We start from the raw sequence: 20648 nt of genomic DNA on the forward strand, positions 1-20648 counted from the left end.
CAAAAATCTGAGAAATGTGTGCATTTGTGTTCACGCTGCTTTCCTCTGACACCTGTAAATTAAGATTCCACTGCAATTAACTGGTTCCTCATCTCACCTGACAGAATTGACCTGCATGTAATATAATCTCAGCATAAATCCAATTGTTCTTTGAGGGCTTCAGAGGTTTGTTGGAGAACATTGGTAAACAAATAGCATCATGAGATGATTACATAATAGATAAGATTAGAGAGGTTAGGACATAAAACTATATCTTAGGTGGTAGAATCTTGTGTTTTAAGACCAACTATTAGTCATCAAAAATGAACCCTTATGGAATAAGGAAAGTCACTTTAGATAGAAATCCAACTGGGTCCTTTTCTGGAATTCTGTACATCACCCTGAACACACCAAAAAGTCAAGGGGTATGAATACTTTTGTAAATCACATAATTATGAAACAAACTATACAATAATTACAAATGACAAACTTAAAGACAGCAATAAACTTTTCAGAAGTCTTATTCTCTCTTTATTGCATTAGAACATACATTTTTCATATATATCTATATATATATATTTTATAAATGTGAATTTGTACACTACAATCTTTTATTGTAACATGTTAGAAAATACTCAAAATGCTCCAAAAACATAACACTAAAAACAGTTACCAAACAATGATTATTACATTTCTTCCATTTTTGTTTTGGCCACTGAGAACAGGGAAAAGAAAATTACAGAGCTGCAACTGTTGATCCAGAGGAGAGAAGAGGAGAGGATCACAGGATGTGATATGTCACATTGATGTGGGAGCTTTTTACAACCCAAACAAGTGAGAGAGGGCAGGTAGAGCGAGGGAAGAGATGAGGACAGGGGGTTGGATGAATATGGGTGCATGGGGTCATGATTTTTCCCCATCTGGTCTTGATAATATGTCTGAATACAAGAAATGAATAATAAAAAAAAATCTTACAGCACAAGACAAATAAGTAATTGTTTTTGCTAAAATTTGTTAGTTCATTCAATGTTGACAATAGCTTGTAGCAGTGAAGAGCCACAAACCTCTTCCACTATTGAAACAAATGAAGATGTTAGGTCTGAATATATTAAAGCAGAAAGAAAAGCAGCATTTATGGCTGTGGTTTAAGGTATTGCAGCCTTTAATTTGTGCACCAGGGTTCCAGCACATTTTCTACCTCAACTTTCCAAACTTCACATTCAACTTTGAGGCCATTTTTGTTATACATGTATAGAGAAACATTCACCAGAACACACTTAAAGATATATGTTTTTATTGCAGAAATGGGGACAGTCTTGTAATTCCTCATTTTTTGTTGTTGGACTTAAAACAATGAACTTTATTGAATAATGTGTGGAAGATTTTTTTTCTAGCGTTTGTTACATCTCAGACAACTTGGACCTCAGAAACCATTGGAAATATGTTGAAGTAGAATTTGTTCATCTTTAAATACAATATTTTGAAAGTACGTCTAGGTCTACAGCACCGATTGCAGTTTTCTGGCTGATCACAATCTTTAAAAAGCCAGACATGCTACTTCCAATTTTAGCCGATATCAGATGCCAAGTTGGCAACAGTGGAGTGAATAACTATGCAAGATGTGACCTCACAGCAGAGCAGAAGGGTACTGCGGCTGATTTTCAGACCTTTGAAGAGAAAGATAAGATCAGTGGATTAGATCGGTTTCTCATGGACGTATTGGCCTATCACCAATTTTCCAATATCAAGAGAGTTTGGGGCTTTCTATTGATACCGATTTATCGTACACCCCGAAAACACACACATACACTGACAATTAGGGTCACTTAAGAGACCAATTGACCTAAAAGTCAAGTTACTGGACTGTGGGAGGAAGCTGGAGTACCCAGAGAAAAACCACACACGCATGAGAGAACATGCAGCTTCCATGCATAAAGTGCCATGGCCAGGATTTGAATTCAGGACCTTCTTGCTGGAAGGTAACAGCACTTTGAGTCCAAATTTGTTCAAAATTTCTGCCTGAGCCTACAAATTAAAACAATAATTTTAAAATTAAAACAAGAATATATGTAGAGAATAACAATTATTCTTGCAGTGGAGATAGTTGTTGCTCATCAGATGTAAAATAAATGTGAATATATAACAGTATTTAATTAAGAACAAATAAAGGTAAACAGAGTATGGAAATATAAATGTCTTTCCATACTTATCTGAAGATTTTAGAAGAAAATTTCATCCCTGTGCAGGAACCCTGTGCTTTATCTGCTCAAATATGTCCATTTGGAGCAGTTTCTGAGACATTTTTACTACGTATAAGAATAAGTGGAAAAAAAATAGGCTGCACCACATAACTAAACAGTCATTATTTGGTCTCTTGGAACCACATTCCTTCAAGTTGTGTTATAGGATGGGATAGAGGAAGGTGTTTTCAGGTCAATAACTTCATGTTTTCAAAGTTATGAGACACTTCAAAAAGTGCACCTCGTTTGTCAATAATCTCTTAACGAAGATGAACGTTTCTGAAACTAAAAATAACTAGCAGAGTGGAAACAAAGAGGGGGGAATATGGTAGGAACAGCAACTAATGGCCAAAAGCAAATATAAACAGCTCCCACTCATACACACTGGACCCTGTCACCATAAGACTTTAATATAAACATGTATGAACACACACACACACAGACACTAAAGGCTGACAGGTTCTGATCCAGGAACGCAGTGGATGCAGAGATTCCTCACAGAACTGAGAGACACGGTTGGCCAGAAACAAAGACACAGCAGTCTGTTACTGATCGGACAACTAGTGCTACAGTGGCACAATATGACAACAAGAGAAACTACTGCAATTTTAGAAAAAATTGTATTTTAATGTTGGTCAAAGAGCTGTTTGTTCCCCAGACCAGGTAATTAAACATATGATTTTGTTCTTTAAAATAAACACCTCACTTTACAAAAAAGTAACAATAATGCATTCAAGTGATTAATCAGACCAGAATAAAAATGCCTTATTGTTAAAGAATTTAAACAATTTCATCCTTTTTAAAATTAAACAGTTAAGTTCATGAAAAAACAACAATAAAAGGGAACATTATCCATTTAAAGCACAGGTCTCAAACACCAGTCCTCCAGGGCCGCTGTCCTGCAGTTTTTAGATGTGCCACAGGTACAAAACACTGGAATGAAATGGCTTAATGACCTCCTCCTTGTGTAGATCAGTTCTCCAGAGCCTTAATGACCTAATTATTCTATTCAGGTGGTGCAGCAGAGGCACATCTAAAAGTTGCAGGACAGCGGCCCTTGAGGACTGGAGTTTGACACCCCTGATTTAAAGCCATCTTTTATACAGCCAAGACTTTTTACTGAATTTCAGAACATAAAAAAAAATAAAATCTGATTCTTGTGTTCAATTTTCAAAGTTTTCCTTCATACGTTTATGAATTGAGAAGGGGTGTTGTCTTTTAAAAGGACTACAATAAACAGTCCAGTACATGGTACCTGCCAGCTTATTTACAGGTCATCTGCAAGTTAATATACTTATTCTACTTTAAGTGTAAGAACAATCCTTAAAAGGTACATATGGTACCAGCCTATTGCATCTAACGGTACTTACAGGGTTCCTATTGGAGGTTATTACAGGATACCTCTTGGGTAAACACTGGTGGGGTTGCTTATAGTGGGGGTGGGATATAGTTTATGGTGACTTCTTATTTGGTTCTCATGAGCCCCTTCTCCACAACTGCAAGCCAGGTATTGTGCATATCAGTGTTTTGATTGGCAGCACACTGCATTCATTGATTGGTCCTGTAAATTCCTCCTTGAACAACAACTTCTCAACCAATCCACGACAAAACTGTAGTAGTTGGCAAAGAGGACGAGTTGCAAATTGGTCATTCCATGGTAAAACCTTGAGGTTCCAATCTTTCTATCAATTGTGGCAACAAACAAATACATCCCAAGAGATATTGGAGAAACTGGCCGATGTCGATGCTCATCGGAGCATCGACCACTGCTCCTACACTGTCACGGCCCATCCAAGTTCCCGCCCACATAGTGAAGAAAACACTGTTAAAGGAGACACATCCATCTGGGCTACAACTGAAGCAGACATTAACTGGCCAGAGTGAGACTTGACAATGGAAAAGAGGCATTGGTTTGCCTAGAGTGTACCAATAGTACAGCTATCGTTCAAATGAAGTGTATCAGGCTGTTTTATGAGGCAATATGTTTGTCTGTGCTCAGAATTTACCTGCAGCCTACTTAAAGAGTGCTTACAGACTACATTTGGTCACAACCTGGTGTATTTACAGGGTACGCCAGGAGGTGCACCATGAGATGTACCCTGTAAGTACACTAGGGTTATGAGTATTCACTTACCACCCAGTTGCATCCTGTTCTTGAAAACTATCAGGGTTGTATGCTAAAGAAATAGATGAGTTTGATTCATTCAATTCATTAGATATTACTTTATGAATTAAACATTTGTCCATATTTACTCCAACAACCATAAACTTCTAAATTTGTTTTAACTTACCCCCAGTCCATATTATAATCAAGAAACCCAGACTAACTTGATGTTTTCATTATAACAAACACTTATGGCTAACACTTTGTAACAGGTTTTAATGGAATATAAAACTTGAGGTACCCTGTAGCTATGCATCCTCCAAGTAGGAATCCTGTATGTACCAGACTGTACAATATATAGCTACCAGACAGGTGGGAAAAGCTTTGCAGTTATATCTCCAAAATCCCATTTCTTCTCTTTAATAAAAGTCTTTTTAGAGTAAGGTAAATAATTGTGTTCACACTCCGCTCTTCTTCAAATTTCAGGGCCCAACAAACCTAAACTAAAGCCTGTTTTAAATCTTAAAGTAAAAAATAAAATAAAAAACAGGACAGAACATCTTTGAAATTGTACCAAGGAGCATGAACTAAAAAAAACAAAAAACATTGACATTTAAGACAACTCATGCATACTTCCCTCCCCCCTCCACCTCTCTCTGAATGAGCAGGGCTGTGGTGTTATGATCTTAGCTTCCTAAGGCAGTATCACAGAACATTTCATAGAGACACAACAGCAGTACAGAATTACAAACTGGCCCAGAACCTTATATCCACTTGGGTGGGACTTTTCAAGAGCTTTTTAAAGTCTCTGCTTTTAATGAATAAAAGCTTAACCCTAACACAAAAGAATTTACCACCCTAAAAAAACTAGCTAACTGATAAAATTCAAACAAGAAATTTTGGTCCTTACTCATTTTGCTACTGAATATTGAAATATCACACTAATATTGATGCATTAAAACAAGGACAACTAAAGAAAATCTTGACACAACCTGATTGTTCTTACTTGGGACCCACCCTATGCTCCTCTCCATCATGTTTCTGTTTCAAATTAATCAGAAATCTCTCATAATCGCTTGCTCAAAATCTACAACACTAGAAATGAATTATCCCACATTGCAGCTTGATGTCAGGAGCAAGAAAACGTGCTTGGTGATAACTAACATTAATTTTAGCTGTCAACATAAGGTGCTAAATTTTAAATGTACGTGTCATATATAAAAGAAAAAGGGACGCAGTGTTTTGCTACAAATTCCCAATAGTACAACTAGATAAAAAGGTCTGAAGGTGTCACATTTCACAGGTCAGTAAAGAGCTCTAATTAAAAAAATGATGAGGGAGAGGATGATGTAGATGTGCTGCAGAATTTAGTGTGTTCCGGCTCACTCAGTTAAAAAAAACCCGACTCCCCCACCAACTCTCTTACTAATCATTAGTAGAGCAGGTGTTTAAATTAGCTAATCAAGCACTGCTGTGTTCAGATGATCACTTATTAATCGCAAAATAAACATCAAGATTGAAAACATAATAATGTAACAGAGTAAATGTTCTGTTCTGTATGTGTTTTGGTGTTGAATCCTGATACTCTTGTGGAGCTGTTGTCAGTCAGTTGCTATGACAACGAGTCTGTGTATAGTGTAGTTGACATATAGAGCAAGGAAAATAAAAGAATACAAGTGGTTTTGAGTTATTTTTCAACAGTTTTCTGCTGAAAAACTGTTGCAACATTGCGCTTTGCACTGAATTAACAACTACATTTCCAGATTTCATTTCTCTAGCAACAAAGCGGCAATGGATGGCAAGTAAAAGAATTACCTTTTTGCCCTCCAGAATTGTGCGCATGAACAAAATTTCCTGAATAAGACGGAACATGTCTATAGTCACTCCTTTCAACACTCACATCATCATCATCATAGTTATTATTATACCCACATTGTTTTCTGATGTGGATGCCTGTTTAGTTTTCTGAACAGAACTCATTATGTGTGGACGACACCTCCTAACTTGATGGCTGGGTCTCTTCTGCAGCAGACAAGCAAAATAGCCACCCAGGAAACTCTGCAGACTCATTATATCTGCCTCATCTGAGCTGCTGCAGTGATTAACAGAGACGCAGCTGATTGTTGTACTCACACATCAATAATAAATAAGGAAGGGAGGCCATAAAAGCGCCATTATCAGTGGTTAAATCTAAAGAAAATACAAATAATTTCAGTCAAAATGTATATATTTAGCTAAAGGCAGCATATCGAAGGGTAGGGTTGGATATAATATATAAGGTTCTGGGTCAGAACTGGGCCGTTAAGTGGCCGACATGATGTGGGGTGGTTATGGCACCATGGAAGCCGACTGGGTTGGAAGCAGCTCTCTGCCGCCCAGTTTTCTCTTCATGAAATAAGCTCAACTTGACACTACGACTATCGGACATTAACTATGAAGTTACAATGACTTGACGTGTCCGGCTGTGCCACAACCAGCCCAGATGGTCTCTGCTTAGTGATATTGTTGTGCATCTGGTCTATAGTACAATAGCGTTAACACAATGGTCCAGCAGACAGATCAGATATCATACAGATGGTCCAATACAATTATAGTACAACATCTATACATCAACTATACATTGTGCAGTTTTTTTTTCTTCTTTATGTTGAGGGTTAGACTTGGTCACCATTACGTCACTGCTGTAAGACTGGGGCAGAAGGGGTCAAAGTAAAAGGAAGACAGAGCCATAGCTAGAGTGATTAATCACTGCGGTCAGAGTCAGAGATCACCAGAGAGGTTCAGGAGTGTGTTTGACTAAATGTGTCTGTGACTAACTTTTAAATTTTCATTAACATAGAAAGTTATGACAATCTCAAATCAAATTTCTTTGATTTGAGATTAATCAAAGAAATGTTCTTGTTTTTTTCTAGCAAATTTCTGTAAGTAATGTCAGTATTTCTGAGGTTTTTGGTGGAAATTTACTCCTCTTTATTTCTCTGCAATGGGTCTAATATGATGTCTACATCAGTTTTCCAGTTTCTTTTTGTTTTTCTGCTCTGTCTTCTCAAACTCCAAGTCAGTCATGGCAGATGACCCCTGGTTCTGTGCCAGGTTCTGGTTCTGATTCTTCTGGAGGTTTCTTCCCGTTAAAGGGTAGTTTTCTCTCTCCACTGTCACAACATGTATGCTTGATATGAAGGATTGTTGCAAAGTTATTGGGACAATGCAAGAGATTGTCTACCGTCAGTCTGTCCAGGCAAAGTGAAGACGGCAAGTCAATGAGTCGATACAATCTGCTGGGTTTCCTTAGACAGAAACATTTTAAGGTAATTTCAACAATAAACTGAGCTTAATGAACTGTTTGATAACTGAGGTATATTGGAATTTATGTGTGATTGAAATGAAATTATTTTTCTACTCAAATGCAATTTACATGACATAGTGGTGAATTTGTGCTACATAAATAAAGTTAATTTATTTCAATGATTTTTGTTATCAAATGCTACAATAAATATAACATTTTGTGGTGTTTACTGCATTGTGCATTATCAGAATGATAATCAACGTATAACTGATTAAAAAAAGTCTAATTTGTAGAGCCTAGCAGTACCTTGCAAAGGTATGCATAAATACATAGACAGTGAATACTTTTGCAAGGCATTGTGTATTATTTGTGCTTGTGTGATTAGCCTCCACATAAGTGCAACACTGAGAGTGAGGTTCAATACTGCATCACTAGCTGTGTTTCCATTGACCATATAATTGCACATGTTGACATTTTGAAAATAAATTTGGTTAATGGAAAAACAATTTTTAAAAAAACTCCATTTGTCTATAAAAGATTTTGGCACTAGGATTAGGTGGTTTTTTGACCGTACAAAATGTATTTATTTCACGAAACTGCAATGGAAATACTTTTTTGGCATCACTCAAATCAAATGATGAACAACTGTATGTTGCAACTGACAAAAAAACAAAGAAGTATTTGAAGGATCATGGCATGTTATGTTTTCTAATGAACAAACTTATTCACTTGTGATTTTAAATGCGTTTCTTATTTAATGGTAACACTGCAACTGCAGAATTGTATTTTTTCTACATTAGCGGAATACTGACAAAGTTTTGCACCCATTTGTAATGGAAACACAGCTACTGTCAGCATAAGTGAATACAGTCCACTCAGATCAAAGCTTCAGTCTATCCATGGCTCTGGTTCCAGAACAGGATCAGGGCAAAACAACTTGGTAGTTACAAGTCGGGGGGTTCTGGTTTAAACAGTTACGACACTGAGGACTTAAAGGGATAAAGGTCTCAGGATCACAGGAGGGAGGTGTTATGATGCTAAAGTGTTTGAGAAGTCTGGATGATGACATGTTGAAGCTAAAGGGCTTTTTTTTTTTTTTTTACTGAGATACAGTATTTTAGAAGTCGATGGGGTGAAGAGGGCGGGGGAGTTAGTATGAGTCTTATGGGATGTCAATGTTAGGATATGATGGTGGCCTCCGTTACTATAGCGGGATCTTCTATGTCGGCTTTACTTTGAACCATCCTCAGTTCCAGCTGAGGCGGACTGGGCCTCCGACCAGGACCTGCCAACTCTGAAGGAGAGACGGGGGAAGGAAGGAAGGGAGGCGAAGCAAAAGAAAAACAGATTTTACTGTGATGACGGGTTTCCATCAATGTATGATGGGAGCCCTGGGGCATATCCATAATAAACCCACAGTAACAACAAAAGCTTTTAATCCGATTCTGCAAACTTTTATTGCTAAAAATACTTAGATAACATTCTGTAAGTGGGTTTTATGTACTCTTAAATCAGGGTTTCTGGAGGTTTCATCAGACCATTATGACAACAGAAGTCAGCCGATGGCTGAGACAAAATATTATCCAGCCAACTGCCAATAAATTTGAATTTACCCTTAATGGGCATGAAAAAGCTAACAAGTTGCTAAGACTCCATTGCTAGCTATATGGTGTGCAAGAGTATATTAGCTAGGGTGGCTATGTTGTTAGCTAGCTGGCAAGGGTATAATAGCAGTTAGTTACCAGTATCCAACAAAGCACCTTCAGTCACAGTGAAGATGTCTGCATGCGACTCAAAGTTTTGCTTAACAGTAAAGCCCAGCAAGAAACATAGCATATATGTTACATGCAGTGGTGACTGCATGTGGGATTTCCCCCCCCCCCCGTTCAGGTTGCTGCTGAGCTCCGGTGGGTTAGGCAGGCCCAGCTGGTTTCACTCTGTCTCTTGATGAGCAGAGTATAAGGCCCCCCTCCAAAACCCCTAGACTGCCTTGGGGATGTAACAATATATGAGATTAAATAGTCCCACCGCAATAAAATTGAAGACTTGTGTATAACTTACCATGAGCATAAGATATGGTCCTCTGGATAACATGGTGCATGACTGAAAAAGTCTTTTCACAGGCCGTCTGAGAGAAACAGAAACAAATTATTCTCATTTGTGACTTGAAAGGAGTGAGTGTGAATGACTATGCATTTCTGTGTGTGTTTGTACACCTTTAGATCATTGGGGTAATGATGTGTCCATGCAAGCAGCATGGCTGCAAACAAATCTCCAGTTCCTACGAAGACGGCGTCCACTTTGGGGACTTCTATTCGAACTCTCTGTGTCGTCCTGCTTCCATCTGGACGAACTGAGCAGCAGAGGAGAGACACTGTATGGGACAGCGCCTCACAAAAGTATTTACACCCCTTGAGCTTTTTTACTATTTTCCACATCTCAACCATAAACTTTGATGAATATTCTCACAGTTTTTGTGACAGATATCAAGGTGAGCATAATTAGAAAGAATTTCTTTAAATTAGTAAATATATGTTGTTCTACATAAAAAAAAAGATTTAACTTGTTCTTCATTGCTTGAAAAATAAAAATCTGAAAATTGGGGTGTGCCTTTGTTTGCGGTCCACTTTTCTGATACGCTTACATAATAAAATCTGAGTTTCTAAATGTACAAATATGATAGAAATATAATGCGCAGTTAAACGTTGTTCCAAGTCAAATCTGAGCCACACTTCTCAGACGTTCATTAATAAAGCATTTTGAAAACTGTGAAACATTTTCCTCAAACTGTTGCCCTGCAAACTGTGGAGAAGTTCAAAGGGTGTGAGTACTTTTGTAAGCCATTGTAATTTCTTCACGTGTTTGTAAACGCACACAATATAATATCATGTTCCACCCACCATGACGCTGGCTACCCAGTGAGACGAGGAAGCGGTCTCCCAGTCTGGGGGGAAGATCAGAGGAAGTAATAACGACTGTGTCTGGGCCCATAGCGTGTAGAAGGTCCATCACCTACAAAACAGCACATAGTAAGGTAAGAAGAGTTCAGTTATGAATCAGAAACTCCTGCTGAGAAAAAGTATATAGTTTAAGAAAGCTGGATCCACTACCTCCACAGCATCCTTCTGTGAGCTGATGTTTTTCCCTGTTAATAATCTAAAACAACACAGGAGAAAGTTAGCAGAGTCCAAATAAAAAAAGAAAAACAGCTGTTTCATAAACAAAATGTTGAGTTTTGATTAAAATGTTTTATGTAATTAAACTTTTTGAAACAAAGTTGTTTGAAGTGAAACTGAAAGACCAGCAGAGGGAGAAACGAGACAACAAAACTGGACCAGAAACATTTTCTGAGGATCTTCAGCTACATCCAACAAACCTCTGTTGCCACGACAACCAGAATAGGTTGTGGCAACTTTCTCATTTACCTAGATATACTTTTTAATGGTGAAAAAGAAAGTACACCCTCCTTCAATGTAAAACAGTGTAGTTTTACATTTCAGGACATAATTATGATCTGGACTACCAGGTTTTAACTCAAACTACAGAAAAACAAAGTTCACTTTGGTTTTAGTCAGAAAATGAAGTCAAAATTAAATAGTTGTTGATGCAACACTAAGTGCACTCAATGATTTAACGGCTTCTGGATGATGGTCAGTTAAATGAAGTAAAGGCCAGAGAGTGTTCCCTTTCTTTTCACCATGTTAACTCATGTAAACACAGCTGAGACTACAAACCAATCCCGTACAATTAACACAATACATCATCAAATATATAAAATATAATCTGATGATTTTAATTCACTCCAAATAAGGGACAGTGAAGCCCCCTTGAAAGAGCACAGAAATACAGATATGTGTAGAGATTTTGTATGAGTGTGCAAATGGAAAAGATTCTTAAAGCCTACACATCTCTAAAGGTACTATATCTAACATTTAACTTAACTGCTCATTAAAAGATCAAATCTATGGTAACACTTTGACAGGTTAAGACTGTCATGACACCATCATAAACATGACATAACACCTGTCATGAACATGAGTAAGTCTTCATGAATATTTATGACTGTTATCATAAAGTGTCATTCGGTAAATCATGACACTTTTAATACAAAGTTGACATTATTCAAAATGTCTTTATGAGAACTTGACATTAACCAAGATGAACCATGATCTCACATAAATTTGTTATAAAAGTACAGGACCCATATGCTCCGGTCAAAGAATTAAACATTACAGTTAACATAGAGTGCACACACAAAACATACATACTCACACACATATAGAAATGCATAAACATGCGATTTGTCAATTTTTCTTTGGTGATGAGGCTCCCAAACTTTTTGCCATCACCCTAATCTTAATTTTATGTCATCCAAAAAATCTGATTAACAGATTTTTTTTGTTGTGCTCCAATCAAAATGAGAATGAAATTAGGTGTGCACCGATTACAGTTTTCTTACCCATCACCAAACTTTAAAAAGCCAGACCTGCCAATTTTGAATTCTTTACTTGACAATTTTTTGTGTCTGAAAAGTCGCTAAATATAGTGACAAAATCACTAAGTAGGAAATCACAGCCAATTTATTGGTGCATCCCTAAATGAAATTAGTTCATGAGACAAGTTGAGTAATAACAGAGAGGACTAAAAATTTTTATAACAAGATAGGACTCACTCAGCCTCAAACTGGTTAGGAGTAATGATGTCTGCTACAGGAACAACCTTATTCTTGTAGACTGGATAAAGATTCTGAGGAACATACTGTGGAAAGAGACATACAAGTTAAAAACACTTTATCATTTAAAAACAGGCTGACAACAATGTCCTGGACTAGCATATGTTTAAAAAGTATTACATATATAAACACTGTGAGGATTAAAATTCAATAATCCATTTAATATTATTAAATGAACTAATAGTATTAGCAGCAACACTAGAAGATACATCAACAGCAAAATATACAGATCACAACAGACAAGAAAAATAAAAGCAACTTCTCCCACATATTCAAAACAGAAACACCACTGCTACTGCATTGAGATGCCTATAATCTCACCATGGATCCATGATCACCAAGGACGGGGTCACATACTGAAAGGATAAACATACAAAGTCATGCATCCATCAGAGACCTGCACACCCTCTGAGAGCAACCACATTAGATAAAACACTGCAGTGAGGGGTGGAATGAAGATCTGAACTCATCCAGAAATATGAAGCGCAAAAGAAGAGCCATTTTAGAAAGATATGACAAAGACAGAATTGGATGGCTCCTCTATAGCACAACAGCATGCTGTCAGAGGAGATGATGTGCTCATAATTATTTGGGATTATGAGATGCTTCATTGGTGAAGATGGAAAGTGGACCTATGCTGTAGAAAAGTGGCTTCACTGAATGATGCTAAAGTAAATGAGAGTTGGAATCAGAACCAGCTCAGAAATACAGAAAGCTTCTGAAAAGTAATGGTGTAACATAAGGAACAGAGAACTTGGGCATCAATGCACAACCCAATGGCCATCCAAGATGAAAGCAATTATAGCAGCTGGAACATGGTGCAAAAGAGAAATTTTTAGGTACTGATTTGTTCAAGAGGTCAATGTTCTGGAAGAGCATTCCTATGATGATCTAATGAACCAAACACACAAGTAATACATATTTACTGGTTAAACACAGTTGTATTACATACAAGTATAAGAATGTATGGTTATAATGAGAACCGTACATTCTAGGAGAATCAGATTTCTTCTAGAAATGTTATTTTTAGAAAAAATGAAAAGTGTTGCTCACCATAAACCAGATTAGGATTGGCTCTCTTTAGCTCCTGAACAATATCCACCACCATCTCTAAAAAAGACGTGTCTCTGGTATACCCTGAACACATCCCATACAACAACAAGGAACAATGCATTTAGAAAGGCCTCTCAAAATATGCAACATCAAGATATGACATTAAAACAGTAAAGAGGGGAAAAACATAGATGAAATACACAACTCTTCCACAGGCACAATAAATCCTAAGTGTACCTCAAGGTAAGGTTGAATGAAAAACTATTTAGTCTAAGGATGAATTAGTAACTTATTTCCAAATCACTACCAATGGACACACCACAGTAAAAGTAAAAAGACAAACATTCACCTGTTAATACATAGTCATATTGGTGTACGTTGTTCAGTTTGATTCCCTCATATAGAACATGCAGCTCATCTGCCGTCAACACCTGGCCTTTCCAGTGAGAATAACCTGTGAAAAGAACAAGGGATCAGATGGATTTATTGAGCTTCTTTAAACTGGATCAAGTCCATCCTACAATCTCACCACTGAGTATGCCATCCTTCATATCAATTTTACTGTTCAAAGACTCATGAGTCCTAATGGAACCTTATAAAGTGCTACCTGAAATGTGTCCACCTTCTTGCCAACCTCTGGGTGATGGCAGAGATCAGACCGTGATCTCCAGCTTTTACTGGAGAGGTCTACATCTGAGTGTGAAGTGGCTGGGATGAAAATCAGCCCCTCCAAATACAAGAGGTGGAAAAGGGCAGAGTTATTTATCTGGGTCGGTTACAAGGTCCTGCCCAAAGTGGAGCAGTTCAAGTATCTCAGGGTCTTGTTTAGGAATGACCCCTGAGTAAGTGGATTGGTGTTGATTGGTGTGGCAATCAACACTAATCCACCTGTTGATTGCCGGACCAATCAACAGGTGGATTGATGTGGCTTCTGCAGCAATGCGAACGATGTGCCTATCTGTCATGAAGAGAGAGCTGAGCAGAAAAGCAAGGCTCTTAATTTACCGGTCGATCTACGTTCCTATCCTCATCTATGGTGACAAGCTCTAGATCAGTGGTGCCCAAAGGCAGTCCTCGAAGCCCGGCATTCTGCATGCTTTAGTTCTCTCCCTGGTTTAATGCACCTGGATCAAATGATGGATCGTTAGAAGACCTAAGAAGAACATTGACATGCTGGAAAGGTTGTTACTACCACCAGGAAGTAAACTAAAACATGCAGGATGCCGGCCCTTGAGGACTGACTTTGGGCACCCCTGCTCTAGATAGTGACTGAAAAAATCTGATTGCAGATATAAGCAGCTGAGCTGCCTCACTGGTTAGGTGTTCCAGACATATCCTACTAGAAGGAGACCCTAAGAAAGACTTAGGACACGCTGGATGGACTATGTTTCTCAGCTGGGAGCTCCTTGGAATTCTCCCAGTGGAGCTGGTCCAAGTGGTTGGGGAGAGAGACGTCTGGTTCTCTCTGCTTAAGGGCTCTGCTTGGTCATGCTGAAATGCTAAAATCAGTTGTCAATGTCATAGTTGCATGACAAAAATCAAGTCATTTTGTTTCCAGTCTCATATCATCCGGCCCATTTTGTAAGAACCCCCACTTTTAACTTCTTTGGTTTCCCAGAAACCTGCATATCCTAACGTTTGAGCAATTTGGAGATCTACATTCTTCCTTCCAGCAAAGTATAATTTTCCACAAGGGGCCCAACAAAACCAAATTTTCATTAACACAGAACCGGAAAGCAGAACAGCAACTATTTAATGCTTGGTGAGATCCTTTTGGTTGAAGTCAGAGCAGTAGGGAGGCACAACAGGCATAAAACTAAGAATTATAATAACTCAGTGTTCCGGCAATGTAGGGCAGGCATGATGAGGTTTTACCTCTAGCACAAGGCTAGTGTAACCAGTGTCTGTTCCAGTTCTTTGATGAATAAGACTTGCAGGTGCACAAAGACCTCATTGACTACAGATGCAGGCATTGTTGCCCTCTCTCGTGCTTCAACTTTCACTGTAAAGCAGCTGCCCAATGTACATAAACCATATCAATCTGATTCTTAAACCTGCTAATGAATAACTTTAAAAGTAGTCATTGTTTACCAATCAGAAAATCCTAACTTTACATTTCACTGACAGTTGTTATAAGTAATTGATCTCAGTATCAAACTTTTTTAGTCCAGAGCAGAGGTATGAACGCACACATATGAAAAACCCACTGTGCACATGATGGCATCTGCTCAGATAAGGACATGGATGTTGATGTGGAAAAAAAAATCCTTCCACTAACACCTATACCAGGGGTGGGCAATCCTGGTCCTCGAGGGCCGGTGTCCTGCAGCTCTTAGATGTCTCCTTGGTCCAACACACTTGAATCCAACAGCTGAATCACCTCCTAAGTGCAGTCAAGTTCTCCAGAGTCCTGCTAATGACCTCATTATTTGACTCAGGTGTGTTGAAGTAGAGACGCATCTAAAAGTTGCAGGAGACCGGCCCTCGAGGCCTGGAGTTGCCCACCCCTGACCTATACTATCCCTATATGTAGCTGCTAGCTACATATAGGCCAGAAGCTACGTTACATGATATTTTGAATAAGTCGTCACATTTATGTGACACGGGCACCACCCAAACTGGGTTCATATGCAGGTGTCTGCGCATGACATGTTTGCTGCAGGCCGATGATGTCGCAGCTTCAGGTGAGTCACAGTCAAGTCACATGGTGGTGGAGAATTTGGTTGCTAAGCAACAGGCCAGGAGAAAGCCAAAGGGGCTAAAAAAGACAGATGAGCATTCAGAGCACCCGAAAGAGAGAGACAGAGTAAGAGAAAAAAATTGATGGCAAGCTAACAGATAAGGGCTGCCTCTGTCGTCATCAAATGTTGCTGTCACAATTCCAATGCCTGCTGTTTGCTGCTGCGGCGCGTCACTCCCTCCATCTTCATATGTGTCATTCCTTCTCCGTCTAATGGACAATGTAATCACTTTCAATTACATTTCTCATTTAGGTTTTTTTTTCTCTTGATCTCTGCAGCCTCTCAGATTCCAAGCATCTACTTCAATATATCACACCAAATTATATACTCTCCATGAAGAAATTGCAGATCATGGTTTCAAAGACAGAAGATCTGATTAAATTTGAGCGAGAGTCTCTGGCATCTTTATGTTAAGGTCACTCAAATTCACACAGAATTTGAGTGACCTTTTGACTTTTTCAGGCCTCATTTTCTCTATGTGAGCTATGAAAAAAAAATTATAATAATGTCATATTAACAGAGATTCTTATGATTTGTTGGTGTTTTTTAAACTTAAATAACAGATCTAAATGACTCTAAAGCTTTGGATTTCAAGGGCATGTCAGAACTTGTGCCAAAAACCAAATTTAGGAAGAAATGGAAAGCTGATGCCCCTTCACGCACTATCCAGTGCTCTCTTTGTGAACAAACTTAGAAACATCTATACAAAGATGTGTGTTCATGAAAGCTTAAATCAACACTACAGTTGGATTGTGAAATATAAAAAAAGATTAAGAGTTTTAGTATTGACATTTTAACCACATTTGTCCTGTGTTGCTATCTTATAGTACGTGTGTATTGGGATGCTTATGTCAGGAAGTGGTTTTACTGTGACATCGTCTTTATTGACAGTCTGGGGATGAAAGAACAATCCTTTATATACAGTCTGAAAGTGCTCCAAAATGTTAAAATAGTTATTAAATGAATAAATCCAAAAGTAGGTCAGGCATTCCTGCCGCTGGAGCTGTTATAAGCATTTAGCATGCTGTGGTGAGTGAATCTTCATCTGTGCTGACAGAGAGTCTATATGGTGTATCATGAGTAATGTAACCTAAGCTACAGTATCAGATATGTTGAAAATCAATGCTGGAGGGTCGTTTATCGAAAGTTATGAATCTTTGTACACATGACGCACTGCATTCCTTAAAATCAAGGTTAACAACCCAGCTGTTCAGAGCCCTTGATTGGCAGTATATGGAAAACTGATCAACATATTTGATTATTATAATCATCAGATTATTATCTGCCATTTGATAAATGCCATTATCAAAATCGTCAGATTTTGATAATGGCATTACACACTTTACATTTGACAGAAATGTAATGTTCTACTGAACATTACATTTCAGTAGAACATCGTTGTACATCGGTGGCAATATGCAATTAAGTAGCTCAAATGTTATTGAAATCATATTCGTTATAATAGTTTTGGGCTATTCATTACATTTTAGTTTTATTTCATTGTGACTTTTTGTTTGTTTAGTTCAGTTAGTTTCAATTAGTTTTTAAAGTGTCTGTAGGTTTTTATTAGTTAAATATTGTTTAGTTTTAGCTTAGTTTTTATTAAAGTAGTAGTTTTAGTTTTATCCTACTTTGACCTTCTTGAATTCCTACTACATTCTAGAAATCATCAAAGTGATTATGTATATATCGATTGACTAAAGAATACTCAGCAGAAGATAAAGAAGCGTAAATGCCACCATGAGGAATATGGAGTGTTGCAAATTGCTGACATTTGATGAATACTTGTGTGGGGAAAACTAAAATCTATTTCACACAAGTTCAAAAGACTAATAGTTTCATAAACACAGAAATGAAGTATATCTATAATTTAAGTACGTTTAGGTAGTTATATAAACACACAATACAGTTCCAGTTAGTTCCAGTTTTAATAACTGTTATTAATTTCAGTAAAAAATGTTTTTTCAATTTCAGTTTTCATTATTTTGTTACTTTTAATTTGTTAACAAAACAGTGCTTCTTTCAGTGACTGTATGTTGTTTTATGGTGTAAAGCACTGAACTGCCTCGCTGCTGAAATGTGCTATACAAATAAACTTGACAACATGCAAAGGTAGTGTAACCAATCTTTATACAATTGACTGTTTAATTCTCAAGTCAAGATCATCCCAAATAAGTTATGTTGATTGATGGTCATTATGAACTAAATGAAGAGAGGCCACAACAGAGAAGTGGAGCCACAAACTCTATCTCTATATATGGTTGCTTCATTCCTAGAGCTCACCCACATAGCAACACTACACAATTATGCTTACTCTCAGCCTGCGCCAGGCTACGTTACTAACATCGTTCCTGGTGACAACAGAAGTTTTAACTGAAGCAATAGGTAAGTATTTCTTGTCATTGTTGCTGCGATATGTTTTATTAGTTAATGTAAAAAAAAAAAACTGACTAAAATGTTAATTCTACTATGTTAATGTTATTTTTACTGTTTTTACTTTTGTTTTTTCTACAACAGCATAAAAATATTAGTAAATTGAAATAGATTTAATGACATGTCTATGTGCAGTTTAGTGGTGTAAATCACACTTCATTAAGTAAGTGGCGTTCTGAAGAAACTTATTTCAAATAGGAATGTCTTTCAAGATCAGCATTTATGTGTAGCACTATGAATGCTGTGCTATGCAGTTAAAAAATAGAGGTAATATGTAGTTTTTTAATTGTCATTTTTATCATTATCACAATAGGGCTGCAAATTTTGGGGGGATTCTGGATTATGTTTATTGTATCTTGGCGTTAGTGTTTATTTTTGACCAACACTTATATTTATATTTATTTTGTTACCTTCCAAAAATAATGGCCCAATTAAATTTTTGCCAAAAGTGATTTGGGGAAGAAAAAAAAATCACTTGGCAAAACAGATTTTGGCAAAGTGATAATATCAAAGTCTTTGTATGATAAGATTAAAGAAATTCAAAAACATCTGGATATTTTTTGACTAATCTTAGATGAGATCATTTGATTATGGAATAAGGACAAGACGTTTACAATCTGTATATGCTTTGTGTTTCTGTGAGGGAACAGCTGAACAAACTACTTGTTTTCTTAGCCCACTGCTGGTTCATTCTTTTAGTTCTGCTGGGATGAATAACATCAGCTGAGGCCACCTATCAGTTCAAGAACACACAGTGCAGATTGTTCATTCAAAGGACTGGCAATTAGATCAAAACAAGTAAAGTGACACAGACAGAGAGGATGATGCAGACAACCCTCAGAGCCATCCAACGATCATACATCAGTCAGTTTCTGAGGAATTAAACACAATTCCTGCCACAAGCATGCCTGTTAAAGAGTCAAGACTTTCACTTTGTACATCGGTGGCAATATGCAATTAAGTAGCTCAAATGTTGTTGAAATCATATTTGTTTTTATGTTTTGGAAAAAAGCGTATTCCATCTCTACATCAGCCTCCAGAGTTTTTATACTTATTCAACTTTAAAAATACCTTTTTAATCCAAAAGTAATTAGAATATTGTTGTAATTTATTTTATCCAAAGTTTTTCAAAGTGTAAAAACATGTATATTTTGGTATGGATAACGTTTTATACATTTCAATCAATGAAATTAATTTGTATAGCATGTTTCAGCAACAAGGCAGTTCAAAGTGCTTCATATCATTAAAACACAGGAATACACAATCATAAAAAACACCATGCAGTCAACAATTGAGTCAACAATATGAGTTAAACCTTTCCTGACTCAAGGTTCCACCTTTACAGACTTTTTTAAAATGCTAAAAAAAAAAAGAAAAGCTCTGTATAAATATATGGCAGATATTTCCATATCCTCCTGGCTTTAAATATGAAATAGGAGAGGTAGAAAATATTAAACTAGAATAGATTCAAGGGAACAAGAAAGAACACAAGAAAGGAAGGAATTGATGATAGAAGGGAGGCGGTGCACAAGGATACAAGAATGTTCACCAGGAAAGAATGAAAAATACAAGGAAGGTAAGAAGTAACAACACAGGGATTCAAGGAAGGAATGAATGAAGAGCATGAGGAGGGAAGGAAGAGTACGGTAGTTTTCTTTAACTACCGTATTTGTATTTCAAGAACAATTTACTGATTTTTATACTGGATTTGGTGTTTGTGCAACAAAATAAATTGAAAAAACTCTCCAATTAGTAACAAGTCCTGGAGACTCTTGTCAATGTATATTTTCTGTAAATTACGTCAAAACAAAATATCAGAGAACATTTAGAATTATGCCAGTCTAGCCTTTAACATTTTAACTCTAATAAATGCAAATTGCCAAGACTTCAAACATGAAAGAGGTACATAAAACTCCACAAATACACAAGCTCAGGTGGCTTCTGAGCAGGTGCTGTGAAATTGACACTGCAGGGTACAAATAATTCGCAAGCTCTTTAAAGATGAACTGTACAGAAATAAGTTAACTGTGTTTCACTAATAATAGAAATGTCTTCATTTTTTCTGGTAACAAATCATGTT

General features: G+C 37.2%; 1 protein-coding gene across 1 annotated transcript in view; it reads right to left on the reverse strand.

The window, feature by feature from the left end:
* Positions 1 to 484: 484 nt before the first annotated feature.
* The window catches only part of LOC114138240 (pyridoxal kinase-like), a 30774-nt gene continuing 10610 nt past the window's right edge, over positions 485 to 20648 (reverse strand). The window contains exons 4-12 of the mRNA XM_028007378.1: positions 13744 to 13848; positions 13395 to 13478; positions 12663 to 12697; positions 12282 to 12367; positions 10720 to 10765; positions 10510 to 10621; positions 9826 to 9962; positions 9671 to 9737; positions 485 to 8903 (exon numbers count right to left, since the gene is read on the reverse strand). Of these exons, the coding sequence (XP_027863179.1) occupies positions 8788 to 8903; positions 9671 to 9737; positions 9826 to 9962; positions 10510 to 10621; positions 10720 to 10765; positions 12282 to 12367; positions 12663 to 12697; positions 13395 to 13478; positions 13744 to 13848 (788 nt within the window). The 3' untranslated portion in view covers positions 485 to 8787. The remainder of the gene's footprint in view (positions 8904 to 9670; positions 9738 to 9825; positions 9963 to 10509; positions 10622 to 10719; positions 10766 to 12281; positions 12368 to 12662; positions 12698 to 13394; positions 13479 to 13743; positions 13849 to 20648) is intronic.

The sequence above is a fragment of the Xiphophorus couchianus genome, chromosome 22, assembly GCF_001444195.1.
Source record: "Xiphophorus couchianus chromosome 22, X_couchianus-1.0, whole genome shotgun sequence".
NCBI classification, from domain to species: Eukaryota; Metazoa; Chordata; class Actinopteri; order Cyprinodontiformes; family Poeciliidae; genus Xiphophorus; species Xiphophorus couchianus.